The 27,576-nt window shown below is 45.2% G+C and overlaps 1 protein-coding gene across 1 annotated transcript; it reads left to right on the forward strand.

The window, feature by feature from the left end:
• ndufv2 (NADH:ubiquinone oxidoreductase core subunit V2) lies at window positions 1-27,499 on the forward strand. The gene is made up of 8 exons (XM_052475937.1): window positions 1-318; window positions 835-897; window positions 16,336-16,398; window positions 16,651-16,767; window positions 19,639-19,807; window positions 23,198-23,307; window positions 24,971-25,047; window positions 27,303-27,499. Exons 1-8 carry the CDS (start codon window positions 124-126, stop codon window positions 27,394-27,396), a joined length of 888 nt encoding a protein of 295 aa, XP_052331897.1. The 5' UTR covers window positions 1-123; the 3' UTR covers window positions 27,397-27,499.
• Window positions 27,500-27,576: the final 77 nt, after the last annotated feature.

Genomic DNA, 27,576 nt, shown 5'->3' on the forward strand with positions numbered 1-27,576 from the left:
ACACACGTCCATGCAAACACTGACCGTTAAATCAGCCTAATAATCTTATGTGATCGTTCACATAAATGGAGATACATTTGGACAGAGAAAAACAAAATTGTAATAAGCGTCACATCTCTGATCATGTTTGATCTGCGGTCGATTAGTTTCACTTCAGACGTAAACACGTTGCGTAAAGCCAGACCCTCTCAATCGAGAGGACCGTCAAATCGATGTCAAGCCCTTTGCTGTCGTCCAATAAGTGTTGTATCAACGGGACGAAACTACGCCGTCGAGATGTTTTTAACTTCTGCAATTCGATCTGTTGTATCGCAAACGGTATGGTTATAACAATGTACTCGGGTTATACTAACATTATCAGTCTTATGATCAAAATCATTACGTTTTATGAGAATTGAATGAAATATGTTGCATGACACTTGACAAGGGCAAGCGGCCTAGCTAGCGGAATGGCTAGCTAACTAGTAGCTACTTACACCAGCCAATGTTACACTTTCATTTAGAGTCATGATTTAGTCAACTATGAATATGAACAATAATGTTGTTTGGACGATTGTGAAAATATATCTATAATATATCTTATATCTCGCCAGCTAAAGCTTCCTGACTGGCTAACTGAGTTAGCCTTGCATAGTTTGCTTCACGGCTACCTTACAACTTCTTAGTCGTTTTGAATCACAATGGTCATAATTATAACTGGTGCCTCATACTGCCAAATGGTCCTGTTGGTATTGAAGTCTTTAATAAATTAGTTTTTGGTTTGGTATTGCATAGAATCAAACCTTATTCACACATTAACATCCTTCTTTTTCTGTCAATGTTCCATCTTCTCAGTCCAGGCAGGTCAGGAGTCTGCACCAGTCCGCTGCCAGAGCTGGAGCTGGGGGCATCTTTGTGGTGAGTGCAGCTGTGTAGGATCTGTAACCTCGCAGATTTTTTACTGTACTATATCCTTAATGTTTACTAGCCTCAGAAGCCCAGGCTTCTTACCTACCAAGAGGAGATTTGGAAGTATGGCCACACAAGGCTAGTCTGGGTACCAGTCTCTTTAGTTAACATTCCTTGCCAGTCCCGTCATTTGCCAAAGAGACGTTCAATAATGCAGACGTGTTTACGGCTTGTATTCACAGTTGTTGATTGTATTCACAGTTGTTGATTGTATTCACAGTTGTTGATTGTATTCACAGTTGTTGATTGTATTCACAGTTGTTGATTGCTAGTTGGAAACAACATGAATATTTTCCATGACAACATTATGGAATATGGGGTGTGTGCAAATTTGGTTGCAATATAGAGAAAAGGATAATTTATTTTTAAAAAGAATAACAACAAACAATAATGCTATGATCTGCTGCGATAATTCGTTCGTGTGAAGGCAGTGTCAATACAAGATCATGTTGTTCAATGTGGCTAGAGAGACAAATCATGATGTGGAAAATATTAGCTGTACAAGATGCAATTGAGCTTCGCTTGAAGTAAAGTAAATGAAGGAAAAGAAACAGGAAACAGGAAGTGGCACCCGTCGTCATTCCTCACATATATACATGGCCTTCAGAAAGTATTCACACCCTTGACTTTTTTTTCTGCATTTTGTTATATTACAGCCTGAATTTAAAACTGATTTTAGATTTGTTTTGGTCACTGGCCCACGACACACAATATCGCATCATGTCAAAGTGGAATTGTTTTTAGATATTTTTTAATTGTTTTTATACAAATTAATTATATGAAAAACTGAAATGTCTTGAGTCAATAAGTTTTCAACCCTTTTGTTATGGCAATAAGTCACATAATAAGTTGCATGGATTCACTCTGTGCAATAATGGTGTTTAATAAGATTTTTGAATGACTACCTCATCTCTGTACCCCACACATACAATTATCTGTAAGGTACCTCATCTCTGTACCCCACACATACAATTATCTGTAAGGTCCCTCATCTCTGTACCCCCACACATACAATTATCTGTAAGGTCCCTCATCTCTGTACCCCACACATACAATTATCTGTAAGGTCCCTCATCTCTGTACCCCACACATACAATTATCTGTTAGGTCCCTCATCTCTGTACCCCACACATACTGTAAGGTCCCTCATCTCTGTACAACAGCATACAAATATCTGTAAGGTCCCTCATCTCTGTACAACAGCATACAATTATCTGTAAGGTCCCTCATCTCTGTACCCCACACATACAATTATCTGTAAGGTCCCTCATCTCTGTACCCCCACACATACAATTATCTGTAAGGTCCCTCATCTCTGTACACCTCACATACTGTAAGGTCCCTCATCTCTGTACCCCCACACATACAATTATCTGTAAGGTCCCTCATCTCTGTACCCCACACATACTGTAAGGTCCCTCATCTCTGTACCCCGACACATACAATTATCTGTAAGGTCCCTCATCTCTGTACCCAACACATACAATTATCTGTAAGGTCCCTCATCTCTGTACCCCCACACATACAATTATCTGTAAGGTCCCTCATCTCTGGACCCCACACATACTGTAAGGTCCCTCATCTCTGTACACCTCACATACTGTAAGGTCCCTCATCTCTGTACCCCACACATACAATTATCTGTAAGGTCCCTCATCTCTGTACCCCACACATACTGTAAGGTCCCTCATCTCTGTACCCCGACACATACAATTATCTGTAAGGTCCCTCATCTCTGTACCCAACACATACAATTATCTGTAAGGTCCCTCATCTCTGTACCCCACACATACAATTATCTGTAAGGTCCCTCATCTCTGTACCCCCACACATACAATTATCTGTAAGGTCCCTCATCTCTGTACCCCACACATACAATTATCTGTAAGGTCCCTCATCTCTGTACCCCCACACATACAATTATCTGTAAGGTCCCTCATCTCTGTACCCCACACATACTGTAAGGTCCCTCATCTCTGTACCCCGACACATACAATTATCTGTAAGGTCCCTCATCTCTGTACCCAACACATACAATTATCTGTAAGGTCCCTCATCTCTGTACCCCACACATACAATTATCTGTAAGGTCCCTCATCTCTGTACCCCACACATACAATTATCTGTAAGGTACCTCATCTCTGTACCCCAACACATACAATTATCTGTAAGGTCCCTCATCTCTGTACCCCAACACATACAATTATCTGTAAGGTCCCTCATCTCTGTACCCCAACACATACAATTATCTGTAAGGTCCCTCATCTCTGTACCCCACACACACAATTATCTGTAAGGTCCCTCATCTCTGTACCCCCACACACACAATTATCTGTAAGGTCCCTCATCTCTGTACCCCACACATACAATTATCTATAAGGTCCCTCAGTGAAGCAGTGAATTTCAAACACAGATACAACCACAAAGACCAGGGAGGTTTTCCAATGCCTCACAAAGAACAACAACTATTGGTAAAATAAAAATACAATATCCCTTTGGGCATGGTGAAGTTATTCATTACACTTTGGATGGTGTATCAATACACCCAGTCCCTACAAAGATATAGGCGTCCTTCCTAACTCAGTTGCTGTAGAGGAAGGAAACCACTTGTCCTGAATACATGTTATGTTTGGGTCAAATCCAATACAACACATTAGAGTACCACTGCATATTTTCAAGCATAGTGGTGGCTGCATCATGTTATGGGCATGCTTGTAATCGGTAAGGACTGGGATGGTTTTCAAGATAAATTTTTTTCCCTTCATGGAGCTAAGCACAGGCAAAATCCTAGAGGAAAACCTGGTTCAGTCTGCTTTCCACCAGACACTGGGAGATGAATTCACCTGTCAGCAGGACAATAACCTGGTTCAGTCTGCTTTCCACCAGACACTGGGAGATGAATTCACCTTTCAGCAGGACAATAACCAAAACCACAAGGCCAAATCTACACTGCAGTTGCTTACCAAGAAGACACAGAATATTTCTGAGTTACAGTTTTGACCTAAATCTGCTTCAAAATCTATGGCAAGACCTAAAAATGGTTCTTTAGCCAACCAATTTGACAGAGCTTGAAGAATTTTGAAAATAATAAATGGGCAAATGTTTTACAATCCAGGTGTGGAAATCTCTTAGAGACTTACCCAGAAAGACTCATAGCTGTAATCGCTGCTAAGGGTGCTTCTACGAATTATTGACTCGGGTGTGAGTACTTGTGTAAATATGAGAGTGCATTCGTAAAGTATCCAGATCCCTTCACTTTTTCCACATTTTGTTACATTACAGCCTTATTCTAAAATGGATTAAATACTTTCCCCCCTCACACAATACCCCGCAATGACAAAGCAAAAACAGTCATTTTTACAAATGTATAAAAAACAGAAATACCGTATTTACATAAGTATTCAGACCCTTTACTATGAGACTTGAAATTGAGCTCAGGTGCATCGTGTTTCCATTGATCATCCTTGATATGTTTCTACAACTGGACTGGGTTCCACCTGTGGTAAATTCAATTGATTGGACATGATTTGGAAAGGCACAGTGTAGAAGCAGAAACAAAGCCATAAAGAGCTCAGAGACAGGATTGTCGATTTAAATATATAAGAGCGTCTGCTAAATGACTGTAATGTAAATGTATTATTTTTTAAAAATATTTTTAAAATATATTTTTTTAATAATATTTTTTTTTCTGTGGTATCCAATTGTTAGTAGTTACTATCTTGTCTCATCGCTACAACTCCCATACGGGCTCGGGAGAGACGAAGGTCGAAAGCCATGAGTCCTCCAAAACACAACCCAACCAAGCCGCACTGCTTCTTAACACAGCGCGCATCCAAGCCAGCCGCACCAATGTGTCGGAGGAAACACCGTGCTTGGTTAGCGTGCACTGCGCCAGGAGTCGCTGGTGCGCGATTAGACAAAGATATCCCTACCGGCCAAACCCTCCCTAACCCGGATGACGCAAAGCCAATTGTGCGTCGCACCACGGACCTGCCCTAGACCACTGCGCCACCCGGGAGGACCTCGGATTGTGTCGATTTTACTTCACTTTTATTTAACCAGGTAGTTGCCAGTTGAGAACTGCGACCTGGCCAAGATAAAGCAAAGCAGTGTGACAAAAACAACAACAGAGTAACACAATATAAAAATCAACGTACAGTGTGAAGTAAGGAGTAAAGGCAATAAATAGTAGCAAAGTAATTACAATTTAACAAATTAACACTGGAGTGATAGATGTGAAGAAGATGAATGCGTAAGTAGAGACACAAAGGAGCAAGAGGGTAAGTAATAATATGGGGATGAGGTAGTTGGGCGTGGCTATTTACAGATTGGCTGTTTACAGGTACAGTGATCGGTAAGCTGCTCTGACAGCTGATACTTAAAGTTAGAGAGGGAGATATAAGACTCCAGCTTCAGTGATTTTTGCAATTCGTTCCAGTCATTGGCAGCAGAAAACTGGAAGGAAAGGCGGCCAAAGGAAGTGTTGGCTTTGGGAATGACCAGTGAAATATACCTGCTGGAGCACGTGCTACTGGTGGGTGTTGCTATGGTGACCAGTGAGCTGAGATAAGGCGGGGCTTTACCTAGCAAAGACTTAGATGACCTAGAGCCAGTGGGTTTGGCAACGAATATGTAGTCAGGGCCAACCAATGAGAGCATACAGGTCGCAGTGGTGGGTAGTATATGGGGCTTTGGTGACAAAACAGATGGAACTGTGATAGACTGCATCCAATTAGCTGAGTAGAGTGTTGGAGGCTATTTTGTAAATGACATCGTCGAAGTCAAGGATTGGTAGGATGGTCAGTTTTTCTTTTTTTTTCAGTTTTACGAGGGTATGTTTGGCAGCATGAGTGAAGGAGACATTGTTGTGAAATAGGAAGCCGATTCTAGATTTAATTTTGGATTGGAGATTCTTAATGTGAGTCTGGAAGGAGAGTTTACAGTCTAACCAGATACCTAGGTATTTGTAGTTGTCCACATATTCTAGGTCAGAACCGTCCAGAGTAGAGGTCGACCGATTAATTGTAATGGCCGATTTAATTAGGGCCGATTTCAAGTTTTCATAACAATCGGAAATCAGTATTTTTGGACGACTTTTTATTTAATTTTTACACCTTTATTTAACTAGGTAAGTCAGTTAAGAACATATTCTTATTTTCAATGACGGCCTAGGAACAGTGGGTTAACTGCCTTGTTCAGGGGCAGAACGGCAGATTTGTACCATGTCAGCTCGTGGATTCAATCTTGCAACCTTACAGTTAACTAGTCCAACAGATAGTGAGTCCTCCAGAACAGAGGCAGTATGGATGACCAGGGATGTTCTCTGTTTAGTGAGTCCTCCAGAACAGAGGCAGTAGGGATGACCAGGGATGTTCTCTGTTTAGTGAGTCCTCCAGATCAGAGGCAGTAGGGATGACCAGGGATGTTCTCTGTTTAGTGAGTCCTCCAGATCAGAGGCAGTAGGGATGACCAGGGATGTTCTCTGTTTAGTGAGTCCTCCAGATCAGAGGCAGTAGGGATGACCAGGGATGTTCTCTATTTAGTGAGTCCTCCAGATCAGAGGCAGTAGGGATGACCAGGGATGTTCTCTGTTTAGTGAGTCCTCCAGATCAGAGGCAGTAGGGATGACCAGGGATGTTCTCTGTTTAGTGAGTCCTCCAGATCAGAGGCAGTAGGGATGACCAGGGATGTTCTCTGTTTAGTGAGTCCTCCAGATCAGAGGCAGTAGTGATGACCAGGGATTTTCTCTGTTTAGTGAGTCCTCCAGATCAGAGGCAGTAGGGATGACCAGGGATGTTCTCTGTTTAGTGAGTCCTCCAGATCAGAGGCAGTAGCGATGACCAGGGATGTTCTCTGTTTAGTGAGTCCTCCAGATCAGAGGCAGTAGGGATGACCAGGGATTTTCTCTGTTTAGTGAGTCCTCCAGATCAGAGACAGTAGGGATGACCAGGGATGTTCTCTGTTTAGTGAGTCCTCCAGATCAGAGGCAGTAGGGATGACCAGGGATGTTCTCTGTTTAGTGAGTCCTCCAGATCAGAGACAGTAGGGATGACCAGGGATGTTCTCTGTTTAGTGAGTCCTCCAGATCAGAGGCAGTGGGGATGACCAGGGATGTTCTCTATTTAGTGAGTCCTCCAGATCAGAGGCAGTAGGGATGACCAGGGATGTTCTCTGTTTAGTGAGTCCTCCAGATCAGAGGCAGTAGGGATGACCAGGGATGTTCTCTGTTTAGTGAGTCCTCCAGATCAGAGGCAGTAGATGACCAGGGATGTTCTCTGTTTAGTGAGTCCTCCAGATCAGAGACAGTAGGGATGACCAGGGATGTTCTCTGTTTAGTGAGTCCTCCAGATCAGAGGCAGTAGATGACCAGGGATGTTCTCTGTTTAGTGAGTCCTCCAGATCAGAGGCAGTAGGGATGACCAGACGTTCTCTGTTTAGGAGTCCTCCAGATCAGAGGCAGTCCAGGGATGTTCTCTGTTTAGTGAGTCCTCCAGATCAGAGGCAGTAGGGATGACCAGGGATGTTCTCTGTTTAGTGAGTCCTCCAGATCAGAGACAGTAGGGATGACCAGGGATGTTCTCTGTTTAGTGAGTCCTCCAGATCAGAGACAGTAGGGATGACCAGGGATGTTCTCTGTTTAGTGAGTCCTCCAGATCAGAGACAGTAGGGATGACCAGGGATGTTCTCTGTGAGTCCTCCAGATCAGAGACAGTAGGGATGACCTGTTCTCTGTTTAGTGAGTCCTCCAGATCAGAGACAGTAGGGATGACCAGGGATGTTCTCTGTTTAGTGAGTCCTCCAGATCAGAGACAGTAGGGATGACCAGGGATGTTCCCTGTTTAGTGAGTCCTCCAGATCAGAGGCTAGTAGATGACCAGGGATGTTCTCTGTTTAGTGAGTCCTCCAGATCAGAGGCAGTAGATGACCAGGGATGTTCTCTGTTTAGTGAGTCCTCCAGATCAGAGGCAGTAGATGACCAGGGATGTTCTCTGTTTAGTGAGTCCTCCAGATCAGAGGCAGTAGATGACCAGGGATGTTCTCTGTTTAGTGAGTCCTCCAGATCAGAGGCAGTAGATGACCAGGGATGTTCTCTGTTTAGTGAGTCCTCCAGATCAGAGGCTAGAAGGGATGACCAGGGATGTTCTCTGTTTAGTGAGTCCTCCAGATCAGAGGCTAGAAGGGATGACCAGGGATGTTCTCTGTTTAGTGAGTCCTCCAGATCAGAGGCAGTAGGGATGACCAGGGATGTTCTCTGTTTAGTGAGTCCTCCAGATCAGAGGCTAGAAGGGATGACCAGGGATGTTCTCTGTTTAGTGAGTCCTCCAGATCAGAGGCTAGAAGGGATGACCAGGGATGTTCTCTGTTTAGTGAGTCCTCCAGATCAGAGGCTAGTAGGGATGACCAGGGATGTTCTCTGTTTAGTGAGTCCTCCAGATCAGAGGCAGTAGGGATGACCAGGGATGTTCTCTGTTTAGCGAGTCCTCCAGATCAGAGGCTAGTAGGGATGACCAGGGATGTTCTCTGTTTAGTGAGTCCTCCAGATCAGAGGCTAGAAGAGATGACCAGAGATGTTCTCTGTTTAGTGAGTCCTCCAGATCAGAGGCAGTAGGGATGACCAGGGATGTTCTCTGTTTAGTGAGTCCTCCAGATCAGAGGCTAGTAGGGATGACCAGGGATGTTCTCTGTTTAGTGAGTCCTCCAGATCAGAGGCTAGAAGGGATGACCAGGGATGTTCTCTGTTTAGTGAGTCCTCCAGATCAGAGGCTAGTAGGGATGACCAGGGATGTTCTCTGTTTAGTGAGTCCTCCAGATCAGAGGCTAGAAGGGATGACCAGGGATGTTCAGTGAGTCCTCCAGATCAGAGGCTAGAAGGGATGACCAGGGATGTTCTCTGTTTAGTGAGTCCTCCAGATCAGAGGCTAGAAGGGATGACCAGGGATGTTCTCTGTTTAGTGAGTCCTCCAGATCAGAGGCAGTAGGGATGACCAGGGATGTTCTCTGTTTAGTGAGTCCTCCAGATCAGAGGCAGTAGGGATGACCAGGGATGTTCTCTGTTTAGTGAGTCCTCCAGATCAGAGGCTAGAAGGGATGACCAGGGATGTTCTCTGTTTAGTGAGTCCTCCAGATCAGAGGCAGTAGGGATGACCAGGGATGTTCTCTGTTTAGTGAGTCCTCCAGATCAGAGGCAGTAGGGATGACCAGGGATGTTCTCTGTTTAGTGAGTCCTCCAGATCAGAGGCAGTAGGGATGACCAGGGATGTTCTCTGTTTAGTGAGTCCTCCAGATCAGAGACAGTAGGGATGACCAGGGATGTTCTCTGTTTAGTGAGTCCTCCAGATCAGAGGCAGTAGGGATGACCAGGGATGTTCTCTGTTTAGTGAGTCCTCCCGATCAGAGGCAGTAGGGATGACCAGGGATGTTCTCTGTTTAGTGAGTCCTCCAGATCAGAGGCTAGAAGGGATGACCAGGGATGTTCTCTGTTTAGTGAGTCCTCCAGATCAGAGGCAGTAGATGACCAGGGATGTTCTCTGTTTAGTGAGTCCTCCAGATCAGAGGCAGTAGATGACCAGGGATGTTCTCTGTTTAGTGAGTCCTCCAGATCAGAGGCTAGAAGGGATGACCAGGGATGTTCTCTGTTTAGTGAGTCCTCCAGATCAGAGGCAGTAGGGATGACCAGGGATGTTCTCTGTTTAGTGAGTCCTCCAGATCAGAGGCTAGAAGGGTTGACCAGGGATGTTCTCTGTTTAGTGAGTCCTCCAGATCAGAGGCTAGAAGGGATGACCAGGGATGTTCTCTGTTTAGTGAGTCCTCCAGATCAGAGACAGTAGGGATGACCAGGGATGTTCTCTGTTTAGTGAGTCCTCCAGATCAGAGGCAGTAGGGATGACCAGGGATGTTCTCTGTTTATTGAGTCCTCCAGATCAGAGGCTAGAAGGGATGACCAGGGATGTTCTCTGTTTAGTGAGTCCTCCAGATCAGAGACAGTAGGGATGACCAGGGATGTTCTCTGTTTAGTGAGTCCTCCAGATCAGAGGCTAGAAGGGATGACCAGGGATGTTCTCTGTTTAGTGAGTCCTCCAGATCAGAGACAGTAGGGATGACCAGGGATGTTCTCTGTTTAGTGAGTCCTCCAGATCAGAGGCTAGAAGGGATGACCAGGTATGTTCTCTGTTTAGTGAGTCCACCAGATCAGAGGCAGTAGGGATGACCAGGGATGTTCTCTGTTTAGTGAGTCCTCCAGATCAGAGGCAGTAGAGATGACCAGGGATGTTCTCTGTTTAGTGAGTCCTCCAGATCAGAGGCAGTAGGGATGACCAGGGATGTTCTCTGTTTAGTGAGTCCTCCAGATCAGAGGCAGTAGGGATGACCAGGGATGTTCTCTGTTTAGTGAGTCCTCCAGATCAGAGGCAGTAGGGATGACCAGGGATGTTCTCTGTTTAGTGAGTCCTCCAGATCAGAGGCTAGTAGGGATGACCAGGGATGTTCTCTGTTTAGTGAGTCCTCCAGATCAGAGGCTAGTAGGGATGACCAGGGATGTTCTCTGTTTAGTGAGTCCTCCAGATCAGAGGCTAGTAGGGATGACCAGGGATGTTCTCTGTTTAGTGAGTCCTCCAGATCAGAGGCTAGAAGGGATGACCAGGGATGTTCTCTCCCCCCAGTGAGTCCTCCAGATCAGAGGCTAGAAGGGATGACCAGGGATGTTCTCTGTTTAGTGAGTCCTCCAGATCAGAGGCAGTAGGGATGACCAGGGATGTTCTCTGTTTAGTGAGTCCTCCAGATCAGAGGCAGTAGGGATGACCAGGGATGTTCTCTGTTTAGTGAGTCCTCCAGATCAGAGGCTAGTAGGGATGACCAGGGATGTTCTCTGTTTAGTGAGTCCTCCAGATCAGAGGCTAGAAGGGATGACCAGGGATGTTCTCTGTTTAGTGAGTCCTCCAGATCAGAGGCATAGGGATGACCAGGGATGTTCTCTGTTTAGTGAGTCCTCCAGATCAGAGGCAGTAGGGATGACCAGGGATGTTCTCTGTTTAGTGAGTCCTCCAGATCAGAGGCTAGTAGGGATGACCAGGGATGTTCTCTGTTTAGTGAGTCCTCCAGATCAGAGGCTAGAAGGGATGACCAGGGATGTTCTCTGTTTAGTGAGTCCTCCAGATCAGAGGCTAGAAGGGATGACCAGGGATGTTCTCTGTTTAGTGAGTCCTCCAGATCAGAGGCTAGAAGGGATGACCAGGGATGTTCTCTGTTTAGTGAGTCCTCCAGATCAGAGGCTAGAAGGGATGACCAGGGATGTTCTCTGTTTAGTGAGTCCTCCAGATCAGAGGCTAGAAGGGATGACCAGGGATGTTCTCTGTTTAGTGAGTCCTCCAGATCAGAGGCAGTAGATGACCAGGGATGTTCTCTGTTTAGTGAGTCCTCCAGATCAGAGGCTAGAAGGGATGACCAGGGATGTTCTCTGTTTAGTGAGTCCTCCAGATCAGAGGCTAGAAGGGATGACCAGGGATGTTCTCTGTTTAGTGAGTCCTCCAGATCAGAGGCTAGAAGGGATGACCAGGGATGTTCTCTGTTTAGTGAGTCCTCCAGATCAGAGGCTAGAAGGGATGACCAGGGATGTTCTCTGTTTAGTGAGTCCTCCAGATCAGAGACAGTAGGGATGACCAGGGATGTTCTCTGTTTAGTGAGTCCTCCAGATCAGAGGCAGTAGGGATGACCAGGGATGTTCTCTGTTTAGTGAGTCCTCCAGATCAGAGGCTAGTAGGGATGACCAGGGATGTTCTCTGTTTAGTGAGTCCTCCAGACAGAGGCTAGAAGGGATGACCAGGGATGTTCTCTGTTTAGTGAGTCCTCCAGATCAGAGGCTAGAAGGGATGACCAGGGATGTTCTCTGTTTAGTGAGTCCTCCAGATCAGAGGCTAGAAGGGATGACCAGGGATGTTCTCTGTTTAGTGAGTCCTCCAGATCAGAGGCTAGGGATGTTCTCTGTTTAGTGAGTCCTCCAGATCAGAGGCATGGGATGACCAGGGATGTTCTCTGTTTAGTGAGTCCTCCAGATCAGAGGCAGTAGGGATGACCAGGGATGTTCTCTGTTTAGTGAGTCCTCCAGATCAGAGGCTAGAAGGGATGACCAGGGATGTTCTCTGTTTAGTGAGTCCTCCAGATCAGAGGCTAGAAGGGATGACCAGGGATGTTCTCTGTTTCGTGAGTCCTCCAGATCAGAGGCTAGAAGGGATGACCAGGGATGTTCTCTGTTTAGTGAGTCCTCCAGATCAGAGGCTAGTAGAGATGACCAGGGATGTTCTCTGTTTAGTGTGTGGATTTGACTATTTTCCTGTCCTGCTAATCATTCAAAATGTAATGTACTTTTTGGTGTCAATGAAAATGTATGGAGTAAAAAGTACATTATTTTCTTAAGGAATGAAGTGAAGTAGAAGGAGTCAAATATAAATGTACAGATAACCCCCCCAAAAAAACTTCTTAAGTAGAAATACTTTAAAAGTACTACTTAAGTACTTTACACCACTGGCTAACAAAAGACTATGATGTGACTAACACTATGAACCTTAAGTCAATATGACCAGATCTCCAACAACAAGGCCATGGCTTGCTTCGTACATGTTCACTGTTGTTAAGGTCTGGCCGATACTGTATATACACAAATATATATATATTGCAATACTCTACTGTAACAGTCCCTTGGGATAGAGACATGTTGACATGGTAACAGTCCCTTGGCATAGAGACATGTTGACATGGTAACAGTCCCTTGGCATAGAGACATGTTGACATGGTAACAGTCCCTTGGGATAGAGACATGTTGACATGGTAACAGTCCCTTGGGATAGAGACATGTTGGCATGGTAACAGTCCCTTGGCATAGAGACATGGTAACAGTCCCTTGGGATAGAGACATGTTGACATGGTAACAGTCCCTTGGGATAGAGACATGTTGACATGGTAACAGTCCCTTGGGATAGAGACATGTTGGCATGGTAACAGTCCCTTGGGATAGAGACGTGTTGGCATGGTAACAGTCCCTTGGGATAGAGACATGGTAACAGTCCCTTGGGATAGAGACATGTTGACATGGTAACAGTCCCTTGGGATAGAGACATGTTGACATGGTAACAGTCCCTTGGGATAGAGACATGTTGACATGGTAACAGTCCCTTAGGATAGAGACATGGTAACAGTCCCTTGGGATAGAGACATGTTGACATGGTAACAGTCCCTTGGGATAGAGACATGGTAACAGTCCCTTGGGATAGAGACATGTTGACATGGTAACAGTCCCTTGGGATAGAGACATGTTGGCATGGTAACAGTCCCTTGGGATAGAGACATGTTGACATGGTAACAGTCCCTTGGGATAGAGACATGGTAACAGTCCCTTGACATGGTAACAGTCCCTTGGGATAGAGACATGTTGACATGGTAACAGTCCCTTGGGATAGAGACATGGTAACAGTCCCTTGGGATAGAGACATGTTGACATGGTAACCCTTGGCAGTGGTAACAGTCCCTTGGGATAGAGACATGTTGACATGGTAATAGTCCCTTGGGATAGAGACATGTTGGCATGGTAACAGTCCCTTGGGATAGAGACATGGTAACAGTCCCTTGGGATAGAGAGACATGGTAACAGTCCCTTGGGATAGAGACATGGTAACAGTCCCTGGCATGAGACATGGTAACAGTCCCTTGGCATAGAGACATGGTAACAGTCCCTTGGGATAGAGACATGTTGACATGGTAATAGTCCCTTGGGATAGAGACATGTTGACATGGTAATAGTCCCTTGGGATAGAGACATGTTGGCATGGTAACAGTCCCTTGGGATAGAGACGTGTTGGCATGGTAACAGTCCCTTGGGATAGAGACATGGTAACAGTCCCTTGGGATAGAGACATGTTGGCATGGTAACAGTCCCTTGGCATAGAGACATGGTAACAGTCCCTTGGGATAGAGACATGTTGACATGGTAACAGTCCCTTGGCATAGAGACATGGTAACAGTCCCTTGGGATAGAGACATGTTGACATGGTAATAGTCCCTTGGGATAGAGACATGTTGGCATGGTAACAGTCCCTTGGGATAGAGACATGGTAACAGTCCCTTGGGATAGAGACATGGTAACAGTCCCTTGGCATAGAGACATGGTAACAGTCCCTTGGCATAGAGACATGGTAACAGTCCCTTGGGATAGAGACATGTTGACATGGTAACAGTCCCTTGGCATAGAGACATGGTAACCGTCCCTTGGGATAGAGTCATTTTGACATGGTAACAGTCCCTTGGCATAGAGACATTTTGACATGGTAACAGTCCCTTGGCATAGAGACATGTTGACATGGTAACAGTCCCTTGGCATAGAGACATGTTGACATGGTAACAGTCCCTTGGGATAGAGACATGTTGACATGGTAACAGTCCCTTGGGATAGAGACATGTTGACATGGTAACAGTCCCTTGGCATAGAGACATGTTGACATGGTAACAGTCCCCTGGGATAGAGACATGTTGACATGGTAAAAGTCCCTTGGCATAGGGACATGTTGACATGGTAACAGACCCTTGGCATAGAGACATGGTAACAGTCCCTTGGCATAGAGACATGTTGACATGGTAACAGTCCCTTGGGATAGAGACATGTTGACATGGTAACAGTCCCTTGGGATAGAGACATGTTGACATGGTAACAGTCCCTTGGCATAGAGACATGTTGACATGGTAACAGTCCCTTGGCATAGAGACATATTGACATGGTAACAGTCCCTTGGCATAGAGACATGTTGACATGGTAACAGTCCCTTGGGATAGAGACATGTTGACATGGTAACAGTCCCTTGGGATAGAGACATGTTGACATGGTAACAGTCCCTTGGGATAGAGACATGGTAACAGTCCCTTGGGATAGAGACATGTTGACATGGTAACAGTCCCTTGGGATAGAGACATGTTGACATGGTAACAGTCCCTTGGGATAGAGACATGTTGACATGGTAACAGTCCCTTGGGATAGAGACATGTTGACATGGTAACAGTCCCTTGGGATAGAGACATGTTGACATGGTAACAGTCCCTTGGGATAGAGACATGTTGACATGGTAACAGTCCCTTGGCATAGAGACATGTTGACATGGTAACAGTCCCTTGGCATAGAGACATATTGACATGGTAACAGTCCCTTGGCATAGAGACATGTTGACATGGTAACAGTCCCTTGGGATAGAGACATGGTAACAGTCCCTTGGGATAGAGACATGTTGACATGGTAACAGTCCCTTGGCATAGAGACATGGTATATTGTCTTTTAGAGAAGAGATTCAACAAAGCCCTACCTACGTGAGCCACAACCATAGCTTGTGCATGTTTACAATGACCATTTTAACCAGATAACACCAGGATAGCACTGTTACCAAGGGGGCAGTGGTACATTTCCTGTCCTGCCAGTTACCAAGGGGGCAGTGGTACATTTCCTGTCCTGCCAGTTACCAAGGGGGCAGTGGTACATTTCCTGTCCTGCCAGTTACCAAGGGGCAGTGGTACATTTCCTGTCCTGCCAGTTACCAAGGGGGCAGTGGTACATTTCCTGTCCTGCCAGTTACCAAGGGGCAGTGGTACATCCTGCCAGTTACCAAGGGGGCAGTGGTACATTTCCTGTCCTGCCAGTTACCAAGGTGGCAGTGGTACATTTCCTGTCGTGCCAGTTACCAAGGGGGCAGTGGTACATTTCCTGTCGTGCCAGTTACCAAGGGGGCAGTGGTACATTTCCTGTCGTGCCAGTTACCAAGGGGGCAGTGGTACATTTCCTGTCCTGCCAGTTACCAAGGGGGCAGTGGTACATTTCCTGTCCTGCCAGTTACCAAGGGGGCAGTGGTACATTTCCTGTCCTGCCAGTTACCAAGGGGGCAGTGGTACATTTCCTGTCCTGCCAGTTACCAAGGGGGCAGTGGTACATTTCCTGTCCTGCCAGTTACCAAGGGGCAGTGGTACATTTCCTGTCCTGCCAGTTACCAAGGGGGCAGTGGTACATTTCCTGTCCTGCCAGTTACCAAGGGGGCAGTGGTACATTTCCTGTCCTGCCAGTTACCAAGGGGGCAGTGGTACATTTCCTGTCCTGCCAGTTACCAAGGGGGCAGTGGCACATTTCCTGTCGTGCCAGTTACCAAGGGGGCAGTGGTACATTTACAATCACCTTGGGCTTTCCATAGTGATCTATGGGGGGAGATTGTCCTTTTTCTGATGAGTTGGTAGCTTTACTAATTGAACATTTTGAACTAATACAACATTGTTTTTAGTTTGGCAGGTACTGGTAGGATTTCTGTAAAACTGACTTCAATATAATGACTGAATGAATGATTTAATCTGCTTGTTGTCTTTCCACTGCAGCACAGAGACACACCTGACAACAACCCAGATACTCCATTTGAGTTCACTGTGGACAACCTGAAGGTGAGTGGATGATGTCAAGAACATGATTATTTTAAAGAAATGACTGCAAATCAAGACCAAAACAACAACCATTAAAACACCGGTTTATTAAAATGTAAATCGCATCAATTTCACAACTTATAACTTTTACAAAAAAATGTTTATTTTTTATTTTTATGAAAGGAAGCTTTCATAAAACAATCACATGTTCTGTTCTTATCAACAAACCGCATCATATAAGCGTCACTAATGAAGGCCGTTTGTTGTTTTAAGAGGATCGATGCTATCATTAGTATGTACCCAGAGGGCCACAAGCAGGCCGCCACCATCCCCGTGTTGGACCTGGCTCAGAGACAGCATGGATGGCTCCCCATCTCAGCCATGAACAAGGTAAATCAATCAATATCCCCATCTCAGCCATGAACAATATGCCGACTGAGGCATCTGTTTGCTTCAGAATAGAGTTTATGTTAATCTGGTTTGCTTTTGTGGCAACAGATTTTTTTAAATAGGCATAATCAGAATGAATGAGTGGTGTGCTGATGTAGATTTGTTGAACCACAGAATTACGTAGAATCTCTTATTTGCAGACCAGGGGCGTGATCAGAAAGGACGAGCCATTTAGAAACCAGACCAGGGGCGTGATCAGTAAGGACGAGCCATTTAGAAACCAGACCAGGGGCGTGATCAGTAAGGACGAGCCATTTAGAAACCAGACCAGGGGCGTGATCAGTAAGGACGAGCCATTTAGAAACCAGACCAGGGGCGTGATCAGTAAGGACGAGCCATTTAGAAACCAGACCAGGGGCGTGATCAGTAAGGACGAGCCATTTAGAAACCAGACCAGGGGCGTGATCAGTAAGGACGAGCCATTTAGAAACCAGACCAGGGGCGTGATCAGTAAGGACGCGCCATTTAGAAACCAGACCAGGGGCGTGATCAGTAGGGACAAGCCATTTAGAAACCAGACCAGGGGCGTGATCAGTAAGGACGAGCCATTTAGAAACCAGACCAGGGGCGTGATCAGTAAGGACGAGCCATTTAGAAACCAGACCAGGGGCGTGATCAGTAAGGACGAGCCATTTAGAAACCAGACCAGGGGCGTGATCAGTAAGGACGAGCCATTTAGAAACCAGACCAGGGGCGTGATCAGTAAGGACGAGCCATTTAGAAACCAGACCAGGGGCGTGATCAGTAAGGACGAGCCATTTAGAAACCAGACCAGGGGCGTGATCAGTAAGGACGAGCCATTTAGAAACCAGACCAGGGGCGTGATCAGTAGGGACGAGCCATTTAGAAACCAGACCAGGGGCGTGATCAGTAGGGACGAGCCATTTAGAAACCAGACCAGGGGCGTGATCAGTAGGGACGAGCCATTTAGAAACCAGACCAGGGGCGTGATCAGTAAGGACGAGCCATTTAGAAACCAGACCAGGGGCGTGATCAGTAAGGACGAGCCATTTAGAAACCAGACCAGGGGCGTGATCAGTAGGGACGAGCCATTTAGAAACCAGACCAGGGGCGTGATCAGTAGGGACGAGCCATTTAGAAACCAGACCAGGGGCGTGATCAGTAAGGACGCGCCATTTAGAAACCAGACCAGGGGCGTGATCAGTAGGGACGAGCCATTTAGAAACCAGACCAGGGGCGTGATCAGTAGGGACGAGCCATTTAGAAACCAGACCAGGGGCGTGATCAGTAAGGACGAGCCATTTAGAAACCAGACCAGGGGCGTGATCAGTAAGGACGAGCCATTTAGAAACCAGACCAGGGGCGTGATCAGTAGGGACGAGCCATTTAGAAACCAGACCAGGGGCGTGATCAGTAAGGACGAGCCATTTAGAAACCAGACCAGGGGCGTGATCAGTAGGGACGAGCCATTTAGAAACCAGACCAGGGGCGTGATCAGTAGGGACGAGCCATTTAGAAACCAGACCAGGGGCGTGATCAGTAAGGACGAGCCATTTAGAAACCAGACCAGGGGCGTGATCAGTAAGGACGAGCCATTTAGAAACCAGACCAGGGGCGTGATCAGTAAGGACGAGCCATTTAGAAACCAGACCAGGGGCGTGATCAGTAAGGACGAGCCATTTAGAAACCAGAACAGGGGCGTGATCAGTAGGGACGAGCCATTTAGAAACCAGACCAGGGCGTTATCAGTAGGGACGAGCCATTTAGAAACCAGACCAGGGGCGTGATCAGTAAGGACGAGCCATTTAGAAACCAGACCAGGGGCGTGATCAGTAGGGACGAGCCATTTAGAAACCAGACCAGGGGCGTGATCAGTAAGGACGAGCCATTTAGAAACCAGACCAGGGGCGTGATCAGTAAGGACGAGCCATTTAGAAACCAGACCAGGGGCGTGATCAGTAGGGACGAGCCATTTAGAAACCAGACCAGGGGCGTGATCAGTAAGGACGAGCCATTTAGAAACCAGACCAGGGGCGTGATCAGTAGGGACGAGCCATTTAGAAACCAGACCAGGGCGTGATCAGTAAGGACGAGCCATTTAGAAACCAGACCAGGGGCGTGATCAGTTTTTTTAGAAACCAGACCAGGGGCGTGATCCCAGTAGGCCGAGGTGCCATTTAGAAACCAGACCAGGGGCGTGATCTAAGGACGAGCCATTTAGAAACCAGACCAGGGGCGTGATCAGTAGGGACAGCCATTTAGAAACCAGACCAGGGGCGTGATCAGGCACTCCCTGTAAGGACAGCATCCTGCCATTTAGAAACCAGACCAGGGCGTTAAGAGGGACGAGCCATTTAGAAACCAGACCAGGGGCGTGATCAAAGTGAAGCCATTTAGAAACCAGACCAGGGGCGTGATCAGTAGGGACGAGCCATTTAGAAACCAGACCAGGGTCGTTATATAGGGACGAGCCATTTAGAAACCAGACCAGGGGCGTGATCAGTAAGGCGAGCCATTTAGAAACCAGACCAGGGGCGTGATCAGTAGGGACGAGCCATTTAGAAACCAGACCAGGGGCGTGATCAGTAGGGACGAGCCATTTAGAAACCAAACCAGGGGCGTGATCAGTAGGAGGATGGGTTTTAGAAACCAGACCAGGGGCGTTATCAGTAAGGACGAGCCATTTAGAAACCAGACCAGGGGCGTGATCAGTAGGGACGAGCCATTTAGAAACCGACTCCATCATCCATTGCTGGACTGATTATACTTAAGTCAATGCTACACCTTTTTTGTTAATGAGCCTCCATTTTTTACATTTTTTTTAACATACATTTTCCTCTCTTCTCCCAGGTGGCCGAGGTGCTTGAGGTCCCTCCGATGAGGATCTATGAGGTAGCGACGTTCTACACCATGTTCCTGAGGCAGCCGGTGGGCAAGTACCACATCCAGATCTGCACTACAACTCCCTGCATGCTTTGCGACTCCGACAGCATCCTGGAGGCCCTCCAGAACAAACTGGGTAAGAGATCGACAGGCGGACCCAGACATGAAAGGGGATCAAAGTGAAGATGGATAAACAAATGTTGATTTTATTATTTTTTATTATTGTCTATATGACAGATGAACATGTGGCTATTTAAAAAAACATTTTTTTACTTCACATGGAGGAGGGGTTTTGTGATAGGCCAGTAGGATGATGAGTTATTGTCCATTTGGTTTGTGATAGGCCAGTAGGAACATGGGTTATTGTCCATTTGGTTTGTGATAGGCTAGTAGGATGACGAGTTATTGGCCATTTGGTTTGTGATAGGCCAGTAGGAAGATGGGTTATTGGCCATTTGGTTTGTGATAGGCCAGTAGGAAGATGGGTTATTGGCCATTTGGTTTGTGATAGGCCAGTAGGATGATGAGTTATTGGCCATTTGGTTTGTGATAGGCCAGTAGGAAGATGGGTTATTGGCCATTTGGTTTGTGATAGGCCAGTAGGAAGATGGGTTATTGGCCATTTAGTTTGTGATAGGCCAGTAGGAAGATGGGTTATTGGCCATTTGGTTTGTGATAGGCCAGTAGGATGATGGGTTATTGGCCATTTGGTTTGTGATAGGCCAGTAGGAAGATGGGTTATTGGCCATTTGGTTTGTGATAGGCCAGTAGGAGGATGGGTTATTGGCCATTTGGTTTGTGATAGGCCAGTAGGAAGATGGGTTATTGGCCATTTGGTTTGTGATAGGCCAGTAGGAGGATGGGTTATTGGCCATTTGGTTTGTGATAGGCCAGTAGGAGGATGGGTTATTGGCCATTTGGTTTGTGATAGGCCAGTAGGATGATGGGTTATTGGCCATTTGGTTTGTGATAGGCCAGTAGGAGGATGGGTTATTGGCCATTTGGTTTGTGATAGGCCAGTAGGAGGATGGGTTATTGGCCATTTGGTTTGTGATAGGCCAGTAGGAGGATGGGTTATTGGCCATTTGGTTTGTGATAGGCCAGTAGGATGACGAGTTATTGGCCATTTGGTTTGTGATAGGCCAGTAGGAGGACGGGTTATTGGCCATTTGGTTTGTGATAGGCCAGTAGGAGGAGAGTTATTGGCCATTTGGTTTGTGATAGGCCAGTAGGAGGACGGGTTATTGGCCATTTGGTTTTTGACCTCACATGGAGGGGTTATCCTGGCCGAATGGATCATTTCTTTCTTAATAAGCTTGAACTTGATGAAAACTTGTCATTTAGATTTTTCTATGGGCTATTGACATAGTCAGTCACCTCGCTACCTTACTATCACCTCGCTACCTCGCTACCTAGCTATCCAAAACAACTTTGAAATGCAAGTCCGTTACATTCATTGTTTGATTGGGATAAATCCATGCATAAAACGACCAAAGTCCTATTCATAGAATAGAGAGCGAAGGGAATATAGGATATGTTGTTTTTAACTGCTAGTAGACACAAGATGCACTACATGACCAAAAGTATGTGGACACCCGATTCCAAAATTCAAGGGTATTAACATGGAGTTGGTCTCCCATTTTTGCTTCTATAACAGCCTCCACCCTTCTGGGAAGGCTTTCCACTAGATGTTGGAACATTGCTGCTATAACAGCCTCCACTCTTCTGGGAAGGCTTTCCACTAGATGTTGGAACATTGCTGCTATAACAGCATAACAGCCTCCACTCTTCTAGGGAGGCTTTCCACTTGATGTTGGAACATTGCTGCTATAACAGCCTCCACTCTTCTGGAAAGGTTATCCACTAGATGTTGGAACATTGCTGTGGGGACTTGCTTCCATTCAGCCACAACAGCATTAGTGAGGTCGGGCACTGATGTTGGGCGATTAGACCTGGCTCACGGTTGTCGTTCTAATTCATCGCAAAGGTGTTTGATGAGGTTGAGGTCAGGGCTATGTGCAGGCCAGTCAAGTTCTTCCACACAGATCTCAATAAACCATTTCTGTATGGACCTCGCTTTGTGCACGGGGGCATTATCATGCTGAAACAGGACAGGGCCTTTCCCCAAACTGTTACCACAATGTTAGAAGCACAGAATAATCTAGAATTTCATTGTATGCTGTAGTGTTAGGATTTCCCTTCACTGGAACTAAGGGGCTCGAACCATGAAAAACAGCCCCGGCTATTATTCCTCCTCCACCAAACTTTACAGTTGACACATCCGGGCAGGTAGCGTTCTCCTGGCACTCGCCAAACCCAGATTCGTCCATCGGACTACCAGATGGTGAAGTGTGATTCATCCCTCCAGAGAACGTGTTTCCACTGCTCCAGAGTCCAATGTTGGCGAGCTTTACACCACACCAGCTGACACTTGGCATTGCGCATGGTGATCTTAGCCTTGTGTGTGGCTGCTTGGCCATGGAAACCCATTTCATGAAGCTCCCGACGAACAGTTCTTGTGGTGACGTTGCTTCCAGTGGCAGTTTGGAACTCGGTAGTGAGTGTTGCAACCGGGGACAGACGAGTTTTATGCGCTTCAACACTTGACGGTCCCGTTCTGTGAGTTTGTGGGCTCTACCTCTTCCTGACTGAGCCGTTGTTGCTTCTCAACGTTTCCACTTCACAATAACAGCCCTTACAGTTGACCGGAGCAGCTCTTGCAGGGCAGAAATTTAACAAACTGACTTGTTGGAAAGGTGGCATCCTATGACGGTGCCACGTTGAAAGTCACCGAGTTCTTCAGCAAGGACATTCTACTGCCAATGTTTGTCTATGGAGATTGCATGGCTGTGTGCTCGATTTGTATACACCTGTCAGCAACGGGTGTGGGTGAAATAGCCAAATCCACTCATTTGAAGGGGTGTCCACATACTTTTGTATATATAGTGTAGTTAGTGTGTCAGAAATAAGATAATGAAGAATGGGTGTAGGCTTTAGTCTATAGCTGTGTGCTGTGAGACTGTTCTTCACTGCTCTACACCAGTCCAGTTCAAATAGGGTCAACCATCATCTGTCACATTACGATTTCGTTACCAATCGACGATGGCTGTCAATCGTCGTAGATAGATGATGCTATTGTAATATCGCCCAACCCTAGTGTACACAACAGTAATGGATTGTTTAGAGTCGAGCATTAAGCTAGCTTCAGAGATCTAGGAGAACTAAGAATCAATTACAATTATTTTTTCACTCCTACTTAACGATGATCGCTAAACCTATACATGTATATTTTTTTGTGAATATTAAGTTGTTTCTTTTGCAGTGTCAAGATGCTGGGTTCCAGTCGGTTTCTACTCTCTTGCCAACTCTTTATCCAATTGTCATGCAGAACATGTTTGGCTTGACAATGGCAATGTCGTTGACAAAAGCACAATCTGATCTGGGATCAGTTCACCAATCTTTCCATCAGATCAGTCTTATAAGCCGAAACATCTTCCTCCTCCTCCTCCTCCTCCTCCTCTCTCAGGCATCAAGGTAGGAGGGATGACTGCAGACAAGATGTTCTCTCTCATAGAGGTGGAGTGTCTTGGTGCCTGTGTTAACGCTCCCATGGTCCAGATCAACGACAACTACTACGTGAGTATACTGGATCTGGGAATGGCCAGGAACCTCACCATACTTATGTGCCGATACAATATGAATTGCGATTCAATACTGTGATTTAAAAAAAATAAAAAATAAAAAATTAAATTTGTGATTCGATGTTCTAAACTATATTGCTTACCATATGTCTGCTGCAGAGGAACAAGAGTCATGAATGAGTAAACAAGTTTTGATCAGTCGTTGAAATAAAAGTACTGAAAACAAACAGGCTCCCGATTTTAAAAAAAAATATGGAGAACAGGTTGTGAAGGAAAAACACTGGGGTTTTGCTACAGCGGACTAGCACCAAAATAATACTGAGATATTCTCAAAATGATATCTGCAAAAATATTATAGTAGTTGGTCTCTTCTCTAGTTCTCCATTAGTACCGTCTGTTAGTTGGTCTCTAGTTCTCCATTAGTACTGTCTGTTAGTTGGTCTCTAGTTCTCCATTAGTACTGTCTGTTAGTTGGTCTCTAGTTCTCCATTAGTACCGTCTGTTAGTTGGTCTCTAGTTCTCCATTAGTACCGTCTGTTAGTTGGTCTCTAGTTCTCCATTAGTACTGTCTGTTAGTTGGTCTCTAGTTCTCCATTAGTACTGTCTGTTAGTTGGTCTCTAGTTCTCCATTAGTACTGTCTGTTAGTTGGTCTCTAGTTCTCCATTAGTACCGTCTGTTAGTTGGTCTCTAGTTCTCCATTAGTACTGTCTGTTAGTTGGTCTCTAGTTCTCCATTAGTACTGTCTGTTAGTTGGTCTCTAGTTCTCCATTAGTACCGTCTGTTAGTTGGTCTCTAGTTCTCCATTAGTACCGTCTGTTAGTTGGTCTCTAGTTCTCCATTAGTACCGTCTGTTAGTTGGTCTCTAGTTCTCCATTAGTACTGTCTGTTAGTTGGTCTCTAGTTCTCCATTAGTACTGTCTGTTAGTTGGTCTCTAGTTCTCCATTAGTACCGTCTGTTAGTTGGTCTCCAGTTCTCCATTAGTACTGTCTGTTAGTTGGTCTCTAGTTCTCCATTAGTACTGTCTGTTAGTTGGTCTCTAGTTCTCCATTAGTACTGTCTGTTAGTTGGTCTCTAGTTCTCCATTAGTACTGTCTGTTAGTTGGTCTCTAGTTCTCCATTAGTACCGTCTGTTAGTTGGTCTCTAGTTCTCCATTAGTACCGTCTGTTAGTTGGAAAACCACTAAGGCTCTCTGTAAACCACAACCCTCGTGCTGAATTAAGCAGAACTGATTGTTTTTTTTTGTAATTGAATAAATATAGCAATACAAATTTCACTCATTTAGGTTATCGAACTGGTTTTATGTGTCAGGGAAGTTTTACTGGGTAAATAGACTGGTTTTACGATGTCAATAGTTTTACTGGGTAAATAGACTGGTTTTACGATGTCAATAGTTTTACTGGGTAAATAGACTGGTTTTACGATGTCAATAGTTTTACTGGGTAAATAGACTGGTTTTACTGGGTAAATAGACTGGTTTTACTTGGTAAATAGACTGGTTTTACTTGGTAAATAGACTGGTTTTACTGGGTAAATAGACTGGTTTTACTGGGTAAATAGACTGGTTTTACTGGGTAAATAGACTGGTTTGATGTATCAGGGTCGTTTCATTGTCTGAATGTGGATCTGTGATGTGTTGCTGCCCTCTGGCTTTACAGGAGGACCTGAGTCCTAAAGACATTGATCAGATCATTGACGAACTGAAAGCTGGACAAGTCCCTCCTCCTGGACCCAGGTATGAATGTCTTATCGCCTCATATCATATTTACGGTCCTGTGTTTTGCTCAATTGTATGCCGTAGTAAGATTGTATCCTTCATTTTTTTAAATGTAAGCAATTGACTGAGGATGGTGCTCGACCATCTGACAAAGAATTTGGGAAGTTTGATGTAGACGTTACATTTTTTTTTTTTTTTTTTTTTTTTTAAAGTTCTTTAAATGTTTAACAAAATCCAGGCATGTGGCATGATTGCGACAAACACAGGCTCCTAACGCATATACAATATAACAGCATGTTATTCAGCGGTGAACTGTGTCGAGGACATAGTACTGGACTGGTCCTAACTCATATACAATATAACAGCATGTTGTTCAGCAGTGAACTGTGTCGAGGACATAGTACTGGACTGGTCCTAACTCATATACAATATAACAGCATGTTGTTCAGCAGTGAACTGTGTCGAGGACATAGTACTGGACTGGTCCTAACTCATATACAATATAACAGCATGTTGTTCAGCAGTGAACTGTGTCGAGGACATAGTACTGGACTGGTCCTAACTCATATACAATATAACAGCATGTTGTTCAGCAGTGAACTGTGAAGACTGACGTTTTGACACACACTGGTGCTTTTTACAACCGGTTGATCGTTGGATCGAGCAAAGAAATAGATAGAGATCTAAGTAAACTATTGTTTTGTGTGTGTGTGTGTGTGTGTGTGTGTGTGTGCATTCAGAAAGTATTCAGACCCCTTGAATTTTTCCCAACATTTTGATACATTAGTCTTATTATAAAAATGTATTAAATTGTCCCCCCCCACCCAATCAACACACAATACCCCATAATGACAAAGCAAGCAAAACATATATATATTTTTGAAATGTTAGTACATTTATTAAAAATGTTAAAAAACTGATCAATTACATAAGTATTCAGACCCTTTACTCAATATTATGTTGAAACACCTTTGGCAGCGATTACAGCCTGGAGTCTTCTTGGGTCTGACGCTACAAGATTGGCACACCTGTATTTGGGGAGTTTCTCCCATTCTTCTCTGTAGATCTTCTCAAGCTCTGTCAGGTTGGATGGGGAGCGTCGCTGCACAGCTATTTTCAGGTCTCTCCAAGTCCAGGCTCTGGCTGGGCCACTCAAGGACATTCAGAGACTTGTCCCGAAGCCACCCCTGCGTTATCGTGGCTGTGTGCTTAGGGTCACTGTCCTGTTGAAAGGTGGATCTTAGCCCCAGTCTGAGGAAAAGGCACCTAAAGGACTCTCAGACCATGAGAAACTAGATTCTCTGGTCTGATGAAACCAATATTTGGCCTTAATGCCAAGTGTCACGTCTGGAGAAAACCTGGCACCATCCCTACCGTGAAGCACGGTGGTGGCAGCATCATGCTGTTGTGATCTTTTTCAGCGGCAGGGACTGTGAGACTAGCCAGGATCGAGGGAAAGATGAACGAAGCAAAGTACAGAGATGCATGATGAAAACCTGCTCCAGAGTGCTCCGGATCTCAGACTACGGCGAACTTCCAACAGGACAACGACCCTAAAGACACAGCCAAGATATAACGCAGGGGTGTTTTCGGGACAAGTCTCTGAATGTCCTTGAGTGGCCCAGCCAGAACCTGGACTTGAACCCGATCGAACATCTCTGGAGAGACCTGAAAATAGCTGTGCAGCGACGCTCCCCATCCAACCTGACAGAGCTTGAGAGGATCTGCAGAGAAGAATGGGAGAAACTCCCCAAAAACTGGTGTGCCAATCTTGTAGCGTCAGACCCAAGAAGACTTGAGAAACTCCTCAAATACAGCGATGCCAAGCTTGTAGCCCAAGAAGACTCGAGGCTGTAATCACTGCCAAAGGTGCTTCAACGAGTAAAGGGTTCTGACTACTTACGTAAATGTGATGTTTCTATTTTAATTTTTTAGATTGAATACATTTGCAAACATTTATAAAAATAAAAAAAAAACAGCAGTTTTTGCTTTGTCACTATGGGGTAGTGTGTGTAGATTGGAGGGGGAAAATGTGTAACTTAACAAAATGTGGAAGAAGTCAAGGGATCTGAATACTTTCTGAATGCACGTATAATTATTTTAACATTTTCCTCTTTTTAAATACAAAACATAAACCTGCTGTTTTCACATTTGTTGGTTTTTTTGTGTGTGGGGGGGGGGGTCGTTGCTGGAAATGAATATAAAGTAGAAAAAAATGTGAAATGTTGACATTTCCTAAATGTAATAATTCTTTGTTGTTATTTATCTTCCAGGAACGGCCGTTTCTCCTGTGAGCCAGCAGGTGGACTGACATCTCTGTCTGAGCCTCCTCCTGGACCTGGTTTTGGTGTTAGAGCTGATTTATAAAACACCTGAACAACAGGACGCCCAGGCATAACTTCACTAAGGTGTTCAAAGTGTATGAACTTAATAATAATAATAATGTAAATAAAATGTCCATTTAATTGTGCTTTTGGTGTCTGACTGTGTCAATTTGTATTTGAGAACATTAGAAGACATATCCTTGCTATTTGTCTTTGACAAAGT

This window comes from Oncorhynchus keta, chromosome 23 (assembly GCF_023373465.1).
Source record: "Oncorhynchus keta strain PuntledgeMale-10-30-2019 chromosome 23, Oket_V2, whole genome shotgun sequence".
Classification (NCBI taxonomy): domain Eukaryota; kingdom Metazoa; phylum Chordata; class Actinopteri; order Salmoniformes; family Salmonidae; genus Oncorhynchus; species Oncorhynchus keta.